Source organism: Metarhizium acridum, assembly GCF_019434415.1.
Source record: "Metarhizium acridum strain ARSEF 324 chromosome Unknown scaffold_555, whole genome shotgun sequence".
Lineage (NCBI taxonomy): Eukaryota > Fungi > Ascomycota > Sordariomycetes > Hypocreales > Clavicipitaceae > Metarhizium > Metarhizium acridum.
In genome coordinates this window covers 571,575-585,286 of record NW_027094039.1, presented here as the reverse complement: position 1 = coordinate 585,286, position 13,712 = coordinate 571,575, and the positions used below count along the sequence as shown (strand labels likewise).

Below are 13,712 nucleotides of genomic sequence, written 5' to 3'. Positions count from 1 at the left end.
ATCGGCAATCGCGGGGTTCCCAATGTGCTCCAAGTGGGGTGACGAGCACTTGAGCCTGATGACCCAAAAGTGACCTCCTCTGACAACTCCTCACATCCCAAGTCAGCTCGCCTTGCTTTGCCTCAGCGTCGCCGTGTCTTGCCCATGCTTGCTTTTCCAATTCCCTCCAGTCTTCTAAATCTCATTCACGCTCTTGGTCTCCTTCCAAAGCTTTAGCTCCAGCTTTGCCGCTTCTTCATTCTGCCCCCAGCCACCCGACGGCTGCGGTCAATGCAAAGCTCCCGTGCATTGAACCCACGCCAACCAGGTTCAGATCAGTCGCTGCTTTCCCGCCTGCTCCGTCATCATTGTCGTAGACTGCTTCGTCTTACCAGCCCGCGCCCGTCGTCCGGCCGCTTCGTTGTTGTCCCTCCCTCCCCTGCCTCCCTGTCCGCTCAATTTGCCCTCTTGAGCGGACACGATCCGATCCCGTCCACAATGGCCAGCGCAGCCCACTGCCTCATGTGCTTCGAGGCCCTCGACGCTCACCTCGAGGACCGGGAGCCCCTCTCCCTCAGCGAGGTCGAGTCCTCCTGGGCACTCTACACGAGCTCCGTATCAGACTCGGAACCCGGCGCGTCCAGCAGCGGCCAGGCTCCCAAAGCACCAGCTCTCCGCCGCCTCGCCGCCGACGCCGACTCCTCCGAGTCCTCATCCTCCGCGTCGCCCGCGTGGTCCTCGTCCACGCCCGCCACGTCGATATCCTCGCTGTCGCTGGGCACCTCGTCTGCCCCGCTGTTTGTCACCTGGAACACCGTCTCGGGGGACGACGTCTCTCTGCGCGGGTGCATCGGCACCTTTGAGTCCCAGCCCCTCAGCATCGGCTTGCCCGAGTACGCGATCATTTCGGCATTGCACGACACGCGATTCTCGCCCATTGTCAAGGCAGAGCTGCCCCAGCTACAGGCTGCCGTGACCTTGCTGACCGACTTTGAGGAGGCCGACGACGCCTATGACTGGGAGGTGGGCACCCACGGCATTCGGCTGTCGTTTACCGACAGGGGACACCGTTATGGAGCGACATATCTGCCGGATGTGGCTTCCGAGCAGGGCTGGACACAGGATGAGACGCTGTATAGCCTCATCCGGAAAGCGGGCTGGATGGGCGGCCGGTCGAGGTGGAAGTCGCTGGAGCTCAAGGTCACGAGGTACCAAGGCAAGAAGGCGAGCTTGAATTACCCCGAGTATAAGAAGTGGAAGGATTGGCTTGTTAGTAAGCAGTGATGCCAACGTTATAGACAAAGAAGAGGTGCCGGCGTCTTGATTTGAGACTTGGGTTTGGGCGTTCCAAGGGAAGCGAGGGAAGCTTAGCAAGGACTTTGCAGTCGTAATACACTACTCACATTCACCCACGCTTGCTTTTTGAGACGCGATGCTACAGAGCCCAAGAATCTCATCTCTAGCAGCTACGCAAGTACCGACCAGGTACCCATGTAGATAGGCAGCAGATGACAAGGCCAGCCAGGAAGGTACTCAACATTAACAAACCGCTCTTGTGAATTCTGCCACGCTGTGCAAAAGCTCGCTCGCCATACATCATAATCCCAAACGTCGCATCGTCCACGGATCAACCTCATGTACAAAAACACATTGCCGCATGTCGAAACCAGGGAATCGCAGCCTCTCCCTATACAAGCCGAAACAACATTTACAAAATGAAGAGAAAATAAGGCCAACACATCCAGCCCATTTTGAATACCCCCAAGACGCCAAACGCAAGTATGGTATATGGAACAATGCCCCCAAAAAATAGACCTGGAAATCAGAAGCCATCACCAACATCGCAATTTCTTCCAGAATCCGCCCTGGCCACGGCCAACAGAGGTTTGGCCATTCAGAGTCGGTCCCCGCAGTCCAGGAGCTCGCTTTTCCGAGTCGCTTTCCGCGGGCAATGGGGTTAGTGGTTTCGTCATGCCACGGGCGTTCATCTCGGTGTTGTCCATGACGCCCATCTCGGCGAGGCGCCTCCTCTCGACAACGCGGCGCACAATGAGGGCAAACGTCTCCTCAATGTTGACCTCGAGCCTCGCGCTCGTCTCCATGAACCCGCAGCCCCGTTTGCGCGCCCAGTCAAGGCCCATGGCGGCGGGGACCTGCCTGCTCTCCTGGAGATCGCATTTGTTCCCGGCGACGATCTTGACGGGCGGGACCGTCTTGGAGCCGCTGGCCGCGCCGGTATTGACGTGGCCCGGATTGACGCCGGCACGGCGCGCGCGCGCAGCATTGTCGAGCCGCGTCTCGGCCTCCATGTTGATCAGATCGTCAAAGTACTGGAGGGCGTCGAGGGAGTCGCGCGACGTGATGTCGTACACCATGAGGAAGGCGTCGGCGCCGAGATTGGACGACGCCCACATGCCGCGGTACTCTTCCTGGCCGGCCGTGTCGGTGAGGGAGAGGTGGTACGTGGTGCCGTCGATGCGGCGCGTGACGCTGTAGGAGTCCTCGATCGTGGGGTCATATTCCGACGTCCACTGCGAGCGGACGAGGCGCAGCGTGATGGATGACTTGCCGCACCCGCCGTCACCGCAGATGGTAATGGAGATTGGGACGGCGGGTTGCTGGCCGTGGGAGGACATGGTTGGCGATAGCGATTGGGGAGGGGGTGCGGAGGAAGGGATTTTTGGGAGGGGGTTTTCGCGTGGTCAAGCCAGGATGCTTGACGCTGAGTACACACGGTCAAGACTTTTGCCGAGATTAGAAGATAGGAGGAGACAACCCTCGATGCCAAAAAAAAAAAAGGATAATGAAAAATAAAAACAAGAATAGAGAGTGTCCCGTCACGCTGGTGAATAGTCACACACAACGCAAGCAAAATCTCTCTATGGTGCCCAAAGCTCCAAGGCCCAAAGGGGGATCGAGATGGGAATGTATGCAAAGGCTTTTATTAGGCCAATCTTGCCTCCAGGCCGTGGGCGCAAAACCCAACACCAAGACCCTGTCAGTCTACCGGGGACGGAGTAGAAGTTCTTCGAAAATGCGTGGCGCGACTCGCAAGGATGTGCTCCAAGGTCCAGAAATTTCAGGTCCCTCAAGTCTCCCGGGTTTGCCAGGGTCCCTCCCACCTCGTGATGTTTTGACAGGGCACAAAATCTCCTGTCCCTTGTTTCGGCCTGTCGTGCGACTCGAGGAAAATGTGATGCAGCAGCAGCTCGCAAATAGGCGTCGAGTTCCAAGATGCAAGATCGTAGGGCGGGGCGTCCAAGAAAACGGCACGCGCTGATAAAAAATCAGCTCCTGTTGGTCTTTTTTGCTCTCGCTTTAATGTTCCGTGGCTACGTAGATGTAGTGCCCGGCCGGTTTGCAAGGGGTGGCTGCTCTGGAGGAATCTATCAATGGGTGGTGATGGATGCCGTTGGCGTAGTGCAGGGAGGGATTGGAGCGTCTGATCCCTTTTGATTTTTTCCTTTTTTTTTGGGCTCTGTGTGTGTGTGTGTGTTTAATCCTTTCTTTTCCCTTCTTCTAGTCGTGGAAGAAGCAATGCCTAATAACGCTGACTGGTTGGTTGTTGTATGCGCAGCCAAGATACTCCGCGCTGGCGATGTGGAGATTCGAGGGCAGGAACGATGAGAGGAGAGGGGGAAATGAAAACACCAGCAGTTGGTGTTTGGTGCTTTGTCCCGTTCAAGGTGCGCGGTATAGACTTCTTATCTACTTGCTCGGTTAATATCTGCCATCTTCCAGGCTCCCAGATGGGCCGAACAAAGAACTGATGTGCCAGCATGAGCCAAGAGCATGGACATGGAGACGACAGGGTTCTGCTGGTGGAGGGGGAGAGAGTCCACGATTAATGGGCCGCATGGAGACATCAAATCATTTCTTTTTCTTTTTTTTTCGCTTGAGCACTCCATAACTATGGGGCCGTTCGTTGAAAAGGTGCGACATGATTCTGTCCGTGAGCAGTGAGTGACGTGACCCCGGCCAGGACCTTGAGTCCTTGACCTTGTCAGATGGTATTGCAGCGAAGAGCGGGGGTTTGGAGCCATGAGGGTGCCAAGGGCAGTGCAGTTTCAATTCCATCCGGTTAATGCGCACCTGGCCTCTGTTCAGTTAAATAAATAAATAAATAATTTCTTTTTTTTTTCTTTTTTTTTACAAAAAAAAGGTAATAAAAAATAAAAGATAAAAGGATACCGTTCGCGCCTGGGTACGAATGTGGGGTGGTTAGTTGCACGGTCCAAGTTGCTCTCAGAGTCGAACTGCAGGAGTGGCCATGCCCATGGTCGTGTTGTGTCGTCAACCAGGTGATGCGTGGGAAGCATTGTACAAACTGAGGCGCATGTTCCTGTCAAAATCATGCCACGACCGATACTAGCGTCTGTTCCCACGGCCGTTCGACTACTTAAGTAGGCTGTGATTGACGCTTGGTTTGGCAGACTTTCAACACTGAACGGCGGTTCCCTGTTTGGCGCCAGCCATGGGGCTTATATCTTGACTTGGGCAGTGAGCTGAGCAAGTTGAGCAGCGTGTAAAGCCTAGGTACTCGGGTAGTTGCTTGCAATCCAAGCGGACGACTTCTCGACGGACAGACATTCTTGCTTATGTACCGAGTACCAGGGGGTTATCATGTAGAGAACAGTCTGGCTGCTTTCCCTTGCAACACTGAAGCAGCCAAGTCCTCGACCACCTGTATCAGGTACAGATATCCAGCTTCGGCGACGACCCGCCTGGATGCTGACGGGATCCATTGGTGCCGGCAATAATGCCGACGTGGATGCAGAATGGGTGCTGATGCTCAATGGACAGCAAAACCACCAATCAGCGTCAAATTGAAAAGTTGAACCAGGTCCTTGCATGTAGCTTGCGCATCTCGCATATTGACTGTCCACGGCATTCACCATTTACATTGTAATACGTCCACTTGACATTCAAAAGCTCATTCATCTTCACCACTGCTCAAATAGCCGGAAAGTGGGGCTTCAGGCACAAGTAGCAGAACAGCCTCAACTCAACACCGAGGAAATACTCGGCTGACAAAGCATGCCCATCCAAAAAGATCTTTGCCATTTGACGCCACTTTTTGCGGGCTCACATCTCGCAATCTGCAGCCCCATTTCGTCTTCGGCTTAGTTATCCTATTCTTCGCAACTTCTCTCTCGCCTTGATCCCTCTTTTTTTGCCTCTCTCTTTACGTGAACTACGGAGTAATCATTTCATCAATTGCGTGTTTTTTCTTCTCCCTCGTCCCCCCTCTATCCCTGTATAACTGTGCGCAGCACACCAGCAAGACACATTATCGTCTCAGCGCATCCCACCTTACCCTACATCGTCTTCGACTATACAAGACGGGGAAAAAATAAGGCAAAAAAAGAAAAGAGCAACATGACCGTGACTGCCACGGCGACCAATGGTCATGTGCGTGGGAACGCGGCCAATGGATCAACCACTCGCTTGAATAGAGCCGAAGAGTTGGATGATGTATGTATAGGATAACAGGACTTTGCTGCATATCCCGGCTTCGTGAACCTGCCTCACATTTTTGCTGACGTGCATCAGCTGCTTTTGGCCGTGCGCGACTTGATTCTGCCTTTTGTCAAAGCCGCCGACGATGCCGCGGCTCATCGGGAAACAGGCCGGCTCCCGCTCGACGCCACTGGCACACCTCACAATGTCCTCGTCGACGCCGTCAAGCCTCACATCCTCGCTGCACATCTCAAGTTCATATTGCCCGAGGAAGGGCAGGGCAAGGAGGGGCTGTTGGAGGGCATCGCAAAGGTGCTCAAGTACAGCGTTAATACTTGGGACCAGGGTTTTATCGATAAGCTGTATGCAAGCAACAATCCGGTATGTTGTGCCGCTTCAGCCTCTGAAATTGAAGCAGGATTCACACGACATGTATTGACTTTCGAGAAAAAAGGTTGGCGTTATTTCAGACATTGTCCTGTCTACTCTCAACACGAATGTTCGTCACCCGCCCACCTCTCCGGGAAAAAGAAGGCACTTTGTCACCATCTCCTTGGCTAACTCGAGTTCTGCGTAGCTGCATGTGTACCAAGTCTCGCCGGCACTTACCATTATCGAAAAGACAACAGGACGCGCATTGGCCAACAAGTTTGGCTTCACGGGCCCGAGGGCTGGTGGCGTAACCTGTCAAGGTGGCAGCTCTTCAAATCTTACCTCCCTGGTCGTTGCACGAAACACCTTGTACCCGGACTGCAAGACCAAGGGCAACGTCAAGCATGATTTTGTTGTGTTCACGAGCGCCCATGGCCATTACTCTGTGGAAAAGAGCGCCATGATCTGTGGCATGGGCTCATCCAATGTGTGGAAAGTGCCCGTTGACGATGGCGGAAGGATGAATGCAGATGCTCTTCGCGAGTTGGTGGTTCGTGCCAAGGAGCAGGGAAAGACCCCGTTGTACGTCAACACCACTGCGGGCTCTACAGTTCGTGGTTCCTACGACCCATTCGAGGATATCTCAAAAATATGCAAAGAATTCGGTCTCTGGATGCACATTGACGCTAGCTGGGGCGGGCCAGTCGTCTTTTCTGCGCGGCAGAGGTGGAAGGTCAAGGGATCTCATCTCGCCGATTCCATCACCATCAACCCCCACAAGATGTTGAATGCGCCCACCACATGTTCCTTTTTGCTGGGCCCAGACATGAGCCTATTCAACAAGGCAAATACCACTGATGCCGGCTATCTTTTCCACGGAAGCACGGAGGACGATGTCTGGGACCTTGCGGATTTGACATTGCAGTGCGGCCGCCGAGGCGACAGCTTAAAGGTTGCTCTCGCATGGCTGTATTACGGTGCCAACGGCTTCGAGAAGCAAATTGATCACGCATTCGATATGGCGTCCTATCCTGTGGAAACTGGTGCAGCAGACGGGCAACTTTGCCATGGTGTCGGAAAACCCGCCCCCGTGCCTCCAAGTGTGCTTCTATTACGCACCCGGCGGCGATTTGTCGAGCGATGCAGCGACGAACACGAATCGCACTCAGGCCCTAGTTGAGAAATTGATTGACAGGGGCTTCATGGTGGACTATGCCCCTGGAGACGTGGGAAGTTTCCTGAGAATTGTTGTCAATGTCCAGACATTGCCAAGCACGGTCGAGGGATTGACGAGGGCTTTGGAGGAGGCTGGAAAGGAAGTGGCTTAGATCTACAGGATATAATAGAATGGCCTAGACCTATTGAACATGGGTGGATATAACGATGGCATGATGGATGAATATAGACGACTACAAGCGCGCAACAACGTAACTATTCTATTTGGGATAGACAAATCAATCGAATCAGTCTGCGGATAGATGCGATTAATGCCAGTTCCCAAAATTGGCCCTGGTGGGTCTGTCTGCCGGTTGGTGATGCTAGACTGGCCTGTAGCCCGGATACGCAGCATTCTTATCGATTACTGACTGTCAAGAAAAAAAAAATCGCTGGCCATCTTCAATTCAACTTCACGCCCCACCACTCAACCACCACCACCGTACACTTACTTCATGTTCAAACAAAATGCCCAAGCCACGGACGAAACGAGGCGCTGACCGTGAAGAACGGAAGCGCAAGAGAAGAGGCGAAGATGCTGACGAATCCAAGTACGAGTCCAAACGCCGACGCCGCATGGCGGACGAATTGCAGCTACGCGATCAGCAGGACACCCCAATCGAAGAATACCAACAGCAGCAGAATGGCCCGACAGAGTTCTTCGGTATGCTGGCCGACGAAGAGCAGGAATACTTCAGGAGAGCCGACGAAATGCTCGAATTGAACCAATTTCCCACCACCGAGGACCGAGATATCTTCCTAGAGAGCGTGTTCAAAGAGGCCCAAGGCAAGGAGCTCAAGCTCGCGAGTAGCCAGTCTTGCTCACGGCTGATGGAGCGCCTAATCCAACTGTCAAATACGAAGCAGAAGAAAAATCTCTTCAATGCGTTCGGCGGCCACTTTTTGTCCCTCGTGCAGCACCGATTCGCCAGCCATTGCTGTGAGGCGCTCTTTCTACGCTCTGCGGGTATCGTGACACAGGAGCTTGCTGGGTTCACGATGGACATCAAGGGCGCGAGAGCCGACGAACACCAACCGGAAGCGTCTATGGAAGAATTGTTCCTGGCGACACTGGATGAGTTGGAAGGCAACCTGAGCTACCTGATAACCGACCGCTTTGCGTCTCACACTCTGCGAGTTCTGCTCCTGGTTCTATCGGGCCGGCCCCTGGACGACGTGTCCGTCAAGACACTCATGAAGAGCAAGAAGAAGGAGAACATCTCGGTTGCTGGCTCAGCAGCTGCTGATGAGCAAAACAAGGGACTGCGGGCCGTACCGGGCTCATTTACGCTGGCAGTGCAGAAGATCATAGCCGATTCAACAGCGGGCGTCGGCTCCACGGGTCTCCGCGTCCTCGCAAGACACCCCATAGGCAATCCAACGCTGCAGCTCCTCCTCGAGCTGGACATGGCCCTCAACAAGACGGACAAGAAGCCATCGGAGCCGTCAGGGCCTGAGACCGCACCGCCCTCTCTCCTCCAGCTCCTCCTCCCCGGCGCACCAAAATCCCTTTCCGACCCGGCCTCGGAAGCATCCGAATTCATCAACGGCATGATCTACGACCAAATCGGCTCCCGCCTCATCGAGACCCTCGTCGCACATTGCCCCGGCAAGGTCTTCAAACCGCTCAACCACAACTTCTTCCTGCCCAGGATAGAAGTCTATGTGCGCAACGACATCAGCTGCTACCCCGCCATCAAGGTGCTCAACCGCATCGGCAAGGACGATCTCGTCACGGCGGCGGACAAGATCGCCCCAACGGTACCACAACTCGTTTCCAAAACGAGATACAACGTCCTCCGTGCCCTATTCGAGCGCTGCTTCGCGCGCGGCATCAACGACCAGGTCAAGAAACTCACCAAGGGCCTCAAGGAAGGCAGCGGCTCCCAGCCCGCCGACCTAGTCACCACCCTCTGCCACCTCTCAGAACCAGCCAAATCAAAAGACGAAGTCACACGAAACGAATACGCCGTGCAGTCTCACGGCGCAGCCCTGCTCACAACTCTACTCTCCATCCCAGGGTCCCTCAAAGCCGTCCACGAATCCATCCTCGCCCTCCCAACCCCCCAGCTCCTCCGCCTCGCAACAACCTCGATGCCAACCGTCACGCTCCTCACAACCGCCCTCTCAACGCCCTCCCAGAACTCTCTCTTCCAGAAATCCCTCGTGGCCACGGTTTCCCCCCACCTCGCCGAGTTATCCACCTCCCAATTCGGCCACAACCTCGTCAACAGCATCGCCGACGTCCCTAGCAAAGGCAAAGACTTCAGCATCCCCTTCCACGTCAAGGAATCCATCATGCAGCGCCTTGCAAACCAGGAAGCCGAACTGCGAGAGAGCTGGATGGGCAGAAGCGTATGGCGTACCTGGAAGGGCGACATGTGGAAGACGAGGAGGGGCGATTGGAAGACGTGGATGAGGGAGATTGATGCTCAGCCAACGCGGCCTGTGACGCACACGAAGGGACGAGATGAGGGGGATAAGCACAATCCCACGGAGGAAGCAGGGTAGAAAGCACACGAGGACGCGCAAGGATGAAGAATGAGTACTATTAGGAAAGGAAAAAAAATGTACTTGTACACCCGAGTTCAGATGGAACCGCTGAAATTGACTGCCCATCAGTCACTGTTTAACGTGGACACGTGAAGAGAAGTGCATGTCTTGGTTCTTGGAAGAGGAATCGTCTCTGTGCGAAGCACACATGTCTTTTGATTTCGGCACCGCGGATACATACTCGGCCACAGACGACCACTCGTCATCTGACCAAAATGCACAACATTTGAAGCTGCGAGGCCGTACGAGGCATCATTGGTAGAGATCCAACACTGGCAGATCAGGCAACCCATTTGGATGATAGCATGATCCCACTTTGACTTTGATAGGGATCTTCTGGTGTATCTGGTACATGTCAACTGGTATGCCTGGTGCTATAGAGCTCGTGCTGTGCCGGGCTCAGCCCGTCAAGTACCTAGGTAGTTGGCTCCGGCCGGACCTGCTTCCTAAATTGATTCAACTTCACCTATCGGACTAAATGGCCCCGCCCGTTACAAGCTCCCACCAGACTCGTTTTAAACTTGATACCAACGCTCTGTCTGGTGTTTTCCAAGTAAAGCCATGTCTAGAAAAGATAACAAGTCTTGTATTTATCGTTCTGTACTAAATATTTTTTTTTAGTGTAAATATTATGTAACCTAACAGAGACACCAGAATGAGGTTACAGTTGAACCAGAATTCCCCATGGCCAATTACAGGGAGGAAGAGCTAGTAACTATAAGATGGGGTTAAGAATAAGGCTACTATAAGCCAAGCTGCTGCGCCTACTATCTATTATGCTGTGTCGAGCATCCAAATTGCGTGAGGAGATGGATATTACCGCAGGCTGTCAATTATAAAGTGAGGATGTTGGCAATGCTCTTGATCCCAACTTGGTCTCTCCTAGCGTTCAAGGCTACAGAAAGCCTACGACCCCCCTGCACAAACCAACTCGAAAAGACATAAAAAAAAGCTATGCTTTTAAACGCCTGAGCACATCTTCCCCCTCACCTGACATGCCGCTATCAAATGCCAAACTCTTCAGACTCTTCAAGTGCAGTTGCTATGATTCCCTTCAAAAGTTGAAAGAGAACCGGGTATCAAGATGTAGTGATTATGCAGCAAACGCCCACAAACCCAGAATGCATCATGCTGGTGTCTCATCAGAATTACTGATTTTGGTCGGCCATCCAAATATTTTCGTTGATGAATACGCTCCATGACTCCTCGTCAGTGGGTGGAGGCATGGCACACTTAGACGCCATTGAGTCAATTGTGCCATTCCCATACAGATTTGATACAAATCCAGGATCTAACCCGTCCATCGAAGAGGCACGCGGCATGCTGGACGAGTCGTATACAACTGACGGGTCCATCCATGGCTGTGAAAAGCCGCCCTGACCGTTGAATAGGTCCTGGCCAGCCAGAGTCTGGCACAGAACATCATCAGCACCAACGCCGTCCAAGATCATACGCGCTTCTGCAGGCAACACTGTTGTAAATGCAGATGCGTCACCAGGGGTAGCAGTTGGTTCAAATGAATCACTGGGTGTATCCGCGGTCAAGTTGCTGTCTAGACTTGGAGTAGTTGCTGAAGTTGGTGTTGCTGGGGGTGACAAATTTGCCTGTCTTCCTAGTGCGGGTGGTGACTTGGTGTGTGCATGTCGCCGTCTTCTGTTTGGTGATATAGACGTTCGCGAACGTCTCCTGTTGTCATTTCTTGCAGGCTGGTATGGGAAAGATGACACAAAGGGATGTGTAGACTGCGCCAGTGATCCTGATCCAGTTGCCGGTGCTGTCGGAGACATCGAAGCTGGCAGGCCTGGAGAGAAGGGTGCAGGTGAATAGTTTGTAGGAGAGTAGGCCGGTGGGCAATAGGCCGGTGGAGGAGAATAGCATTCAGAACGTTGATGAATGCCTTGGTTGGGCAGATTGACATTCTCTGAGCCATTTGGAGGCTGAGAGATATTCGGTGGATGAGGCGGTAAGGCGTTTGGGAAGGACTCCGCAAATGCCCGATTGACACCATGATTTCGCCAAGCCATGTTAGACTGAGCGAGTGCATGGGAAAATGCCACCTTGTTTGCGAGATAGCTCTCCAGTCTGGAGTTCATTTGGGCAGACTGCGTGGCCATGTGTGCAGTGAGAAGATGAATAGAGCGTGGCATATCATCATCTTCCTCTTCATACATTTCTTCCTTCATGACGATATCCTCGGTGATTTTGAAGCCCTTTCCAGTGCGCTTCTTGTGGATTTCGCTTGCCTGGCGAGCCGACTGGACTCGAGCCTCTATACTTCTGTCTGCTCTCCTCGAAGCGGCAATATATGCACGTTCTTGATTTTCCTCATGAGAACGTTCTGTCTACATGAAATGTTAGTTGATGTGTTTACTTTAATGTAAAGACCAAACGCTAGTTTTGTTTCGAGAACCGTGCATTGCAAAAGCCGTGGCGTACCTTGCGAGCTACAGTATCATTCATTGTAGATCCGTTTAACTTTCCCACGTCTATCGATCTTCTGGGCATGGTGACTTTGAAAGGAGGCCGGGAGGATTTTCTCTTTAGGGTTTGAGATGGTCCTTTATATAGAAGTATGGGCACAAGGTTGGCACAGTGACCAGTATTGAAAGCACACGGTGTTGTAATTACAAGGTTTGGCGGCTTGTAAATAACACACCGGGAGAAAAGAGGCGTCTTATGCTATATTCGAGGTGGTGGACAGATTTGAGTCGTGATTTAGCGCTGCAGAGGGCTGTTTCAAGTCGAGAAATTGGTAGGAATACTCCTCTGCCACCAATGTCAATCGCAGACGGCGTAAATTTTAAAAGGCGGACAAGGTGGTAAAAATGAAACAACATAAAACCACAGGCTGCTTCGTCCGACCTCGGGTTCTACCTTGGCCTCGTCTTTGTTTTCGTTGAGATGGCTTGGTGGCGTTTCGACGAAGGCACTCTGGAAGCTTTAGCTTTGCGTTGGGTGGCACCTATCAGAGAAGCGAGCGCCAGTCCTCAGGCAGTCTTCAGGCTGAGCCAGAACTATACAGCGAACTGTGCCTCTTTCGTTGTAGCTTCTGGACCGATTTGAATTAGGGGAAAAGGAAGAACAAGGGAGAGGCGGGTAGCGACGGTCGATCTACTGACGACACGATGCTGTTTTGGTCCAACTCGACTTGTTGGAGCTCAGATAGCTTGCGCGATATGAACTCTAGGTAGGTTTGACTAGTCTCGGATTGACAATAGTGTAGGGATGGATGTTCCAGAAGTTGTAGGAGCACTTGGTAAGAGAAATAAGATTCACCGGACTCTGTTGGAGTAGCAAATCGTCCAAAGGGGAGGACGACAAGCGGCATGGTGACAGGCTAAGAGGAGGGACCAAGTTTTTATACAAACCGCAGTCTCTCCCTCCGCCACTGCCGTTGCCGTTGCCGCTGCCGCTGCTATGGCACCACGGCATTGCAATTGGCATCGGCATGGGCATTGACGTCGTTTTGGTGCCATGGGCTTGTTTCGGCGATGGCATATGGCTGGGCGGGCTTGAAGGCATGCCTGTTTCGATCCATGGGGAATCGAAGCTCCTATGATCGAGAATTGAGTGAGGAGATCGATCTCAAGGCATGTCCACCTTTGATGCAAGCCTGACGCAAATTTGGCGCAAGCCAGGTGGCCTTGCTAGCGTGCACAAATAGCTCAGGTGGGGCCCATTTGTATATCTGTACCTTGCCAATGCCAACTTTGCATCTTTGGGGCTCCACTTTGAAGTACCATTGCACTTTCCCTTTTTCTCTCTTCGCTCCCGATGTCGACAGGTTCTCTGCCCTCCCTATCACGACTAGTCCTCTTCCAGCGAGCTTCTGGCGGTCCGCCTTATCCGTATCCGGACGCTAGCGAGTTTAGTGAGCCGTCACAGGCATCGCCTCTCCTGCAGTCCATCAAAGTCTCGGAAGGGTTGAAGTTAAAAACCGTCCAAGGCGGAGGATAGCCAAGTTGGCACGCAAAGTGCCCTATTTGCACATGTACTCTGTACCTTGGGATTGCAATCCAGTGGAGAAGGGGACGTGCTGCCTGACAACTCCTTGGACCAACATTCAACGTGCAGCTGGCGATGAGCAGCTTGAGTACGGAGTACCAAGGTGGGAAACGTGACGTGGACGGCCA

At 53.1% G+C, this 13,712-nt stretch overlaps 5 protein-coding genes across 5 annotated transcripts; 3 read left to right on the top strand and 2 right to left on the bottom strand.

The window, feature by feature from the left end:
* Window positions 1-477: 477 nt before the first annotated feature.
* On the top strand, window positions 478-1,263 carry J3458_018872 (uncharacterized protein; the record flags this gene model as incomplete). Its single annotated transcript, XM_007815597.1, has 1 exon — window positions 478-1,263. The coding sequence occupies one exon, from the start codon at window positions 478-480 to the stop codon at window positions 1,261-1,263; it is 786 nt and encodes a 261-aa protein (XP_007813788.1).
* A 548-nt stretch (window positions 1,264-1,811) lies between these two features.
* J3458_018871 (uncharacterized protein) lies at window positions 1,812-2,615 on the bottom strand (the record flags this gene model as incomplete). The annotated part of the gene is made up of 1 exon (XM_007815598.1): window positions 1,812-2,615. The coding sequence occupies one exon, from the start codon at window positions 2,613-2,615 to the stop codon at window positions 1,812-1,814; it is 804 nt and encodes a 267-aa protein (XP_007813789.1).
* Window positions 2,616-4,427: 1,812 nt separating this feature from the next.
* Window positions 4,428-7,232, top strand: GAD2_3 (Glutamate decarboxylase 2). The gene is made up of 4 exons (XM_066121290.1): window positions 4,428-5,454; window positions 5,533-5,820; window positions 5,894-5,938; window positions 6,017-7,232. The coding sequence occupies exons 1-4, from the start codon at window positions 5,359-5,361 to the stop codon at window positions 6,989-6,991; spliced, it is 1,404 nt and encodes a 467-aa protein (XP_065973645.1). The 5' UTR covers window positions 4,428-5,358; the 3' UTR covers window positions 6,992-7,232.
* Window positions 7,233-10,054, top strand: NOP9 (Nucleolar protein 9). Its single transcript, XM_007815600.2, has one exon. It carries the CDS (start codon window positions 7,495-7,497, stop codon window positions 9,535-9,537), a length of 2,043 nt encoding a protein of 680 aa, XP_007813791.2. The 5' UTR covers window positions 7,233-7,494; the 3' UTR covers window positions 9,538-10,054.
* A 673-nt stretch (window positions 10,055-10,727) lies between these two features.
* On the bottom strand, window positions 10,728-11,762 carry J3458_018868 (uncharacterized protein; the record flags this gene model as incomplete). Its single annotated transcript, XM_007815601.2, has 1 exon — window positions 10,728-11,762. The coding sequence occupies one exon, from the start codon at window positions 11,760-11,762 to the stop codon at window positions 10,728-10,730; it is 1,035 nt and encodes a 344-aa protein (XP_007813792.2).
* Window positions 11,763-13,712: the final 1,950 nt, after the last annotated feature.

Bases quoted from the DNA above. Each gene is read 5' to 3' on its own strand.
- GAD2_3 (XM_066121290.1), top strand. From the start codon at position 5,359: ATGACCGTGACTGCCACGGCGACCAATGGTCATGTGCGTGGGAACGCG. The intron at 5,821-5,893 runs GTATGTTGTGCC...TCGAGAAAAAAG, and splicing joins TGTATGCAAGCAACAATCCG to GTTGGCGTTATTTCAGACAT. The intron at 5,939-6,016 runs GTTCGTCACCCG...AGTTCTGCGTAG, and splicing joins TGTCTACTCTCAACACGAAT to CTGCATGTGTACCAAGTCTC.
- NOP9 (XM_007815600.2), top strand. From the start codon at position 7,495: ATGCCCAAGCCACGGACGAAACGAGGCGCTGACCGTGAAGAACGGAAG.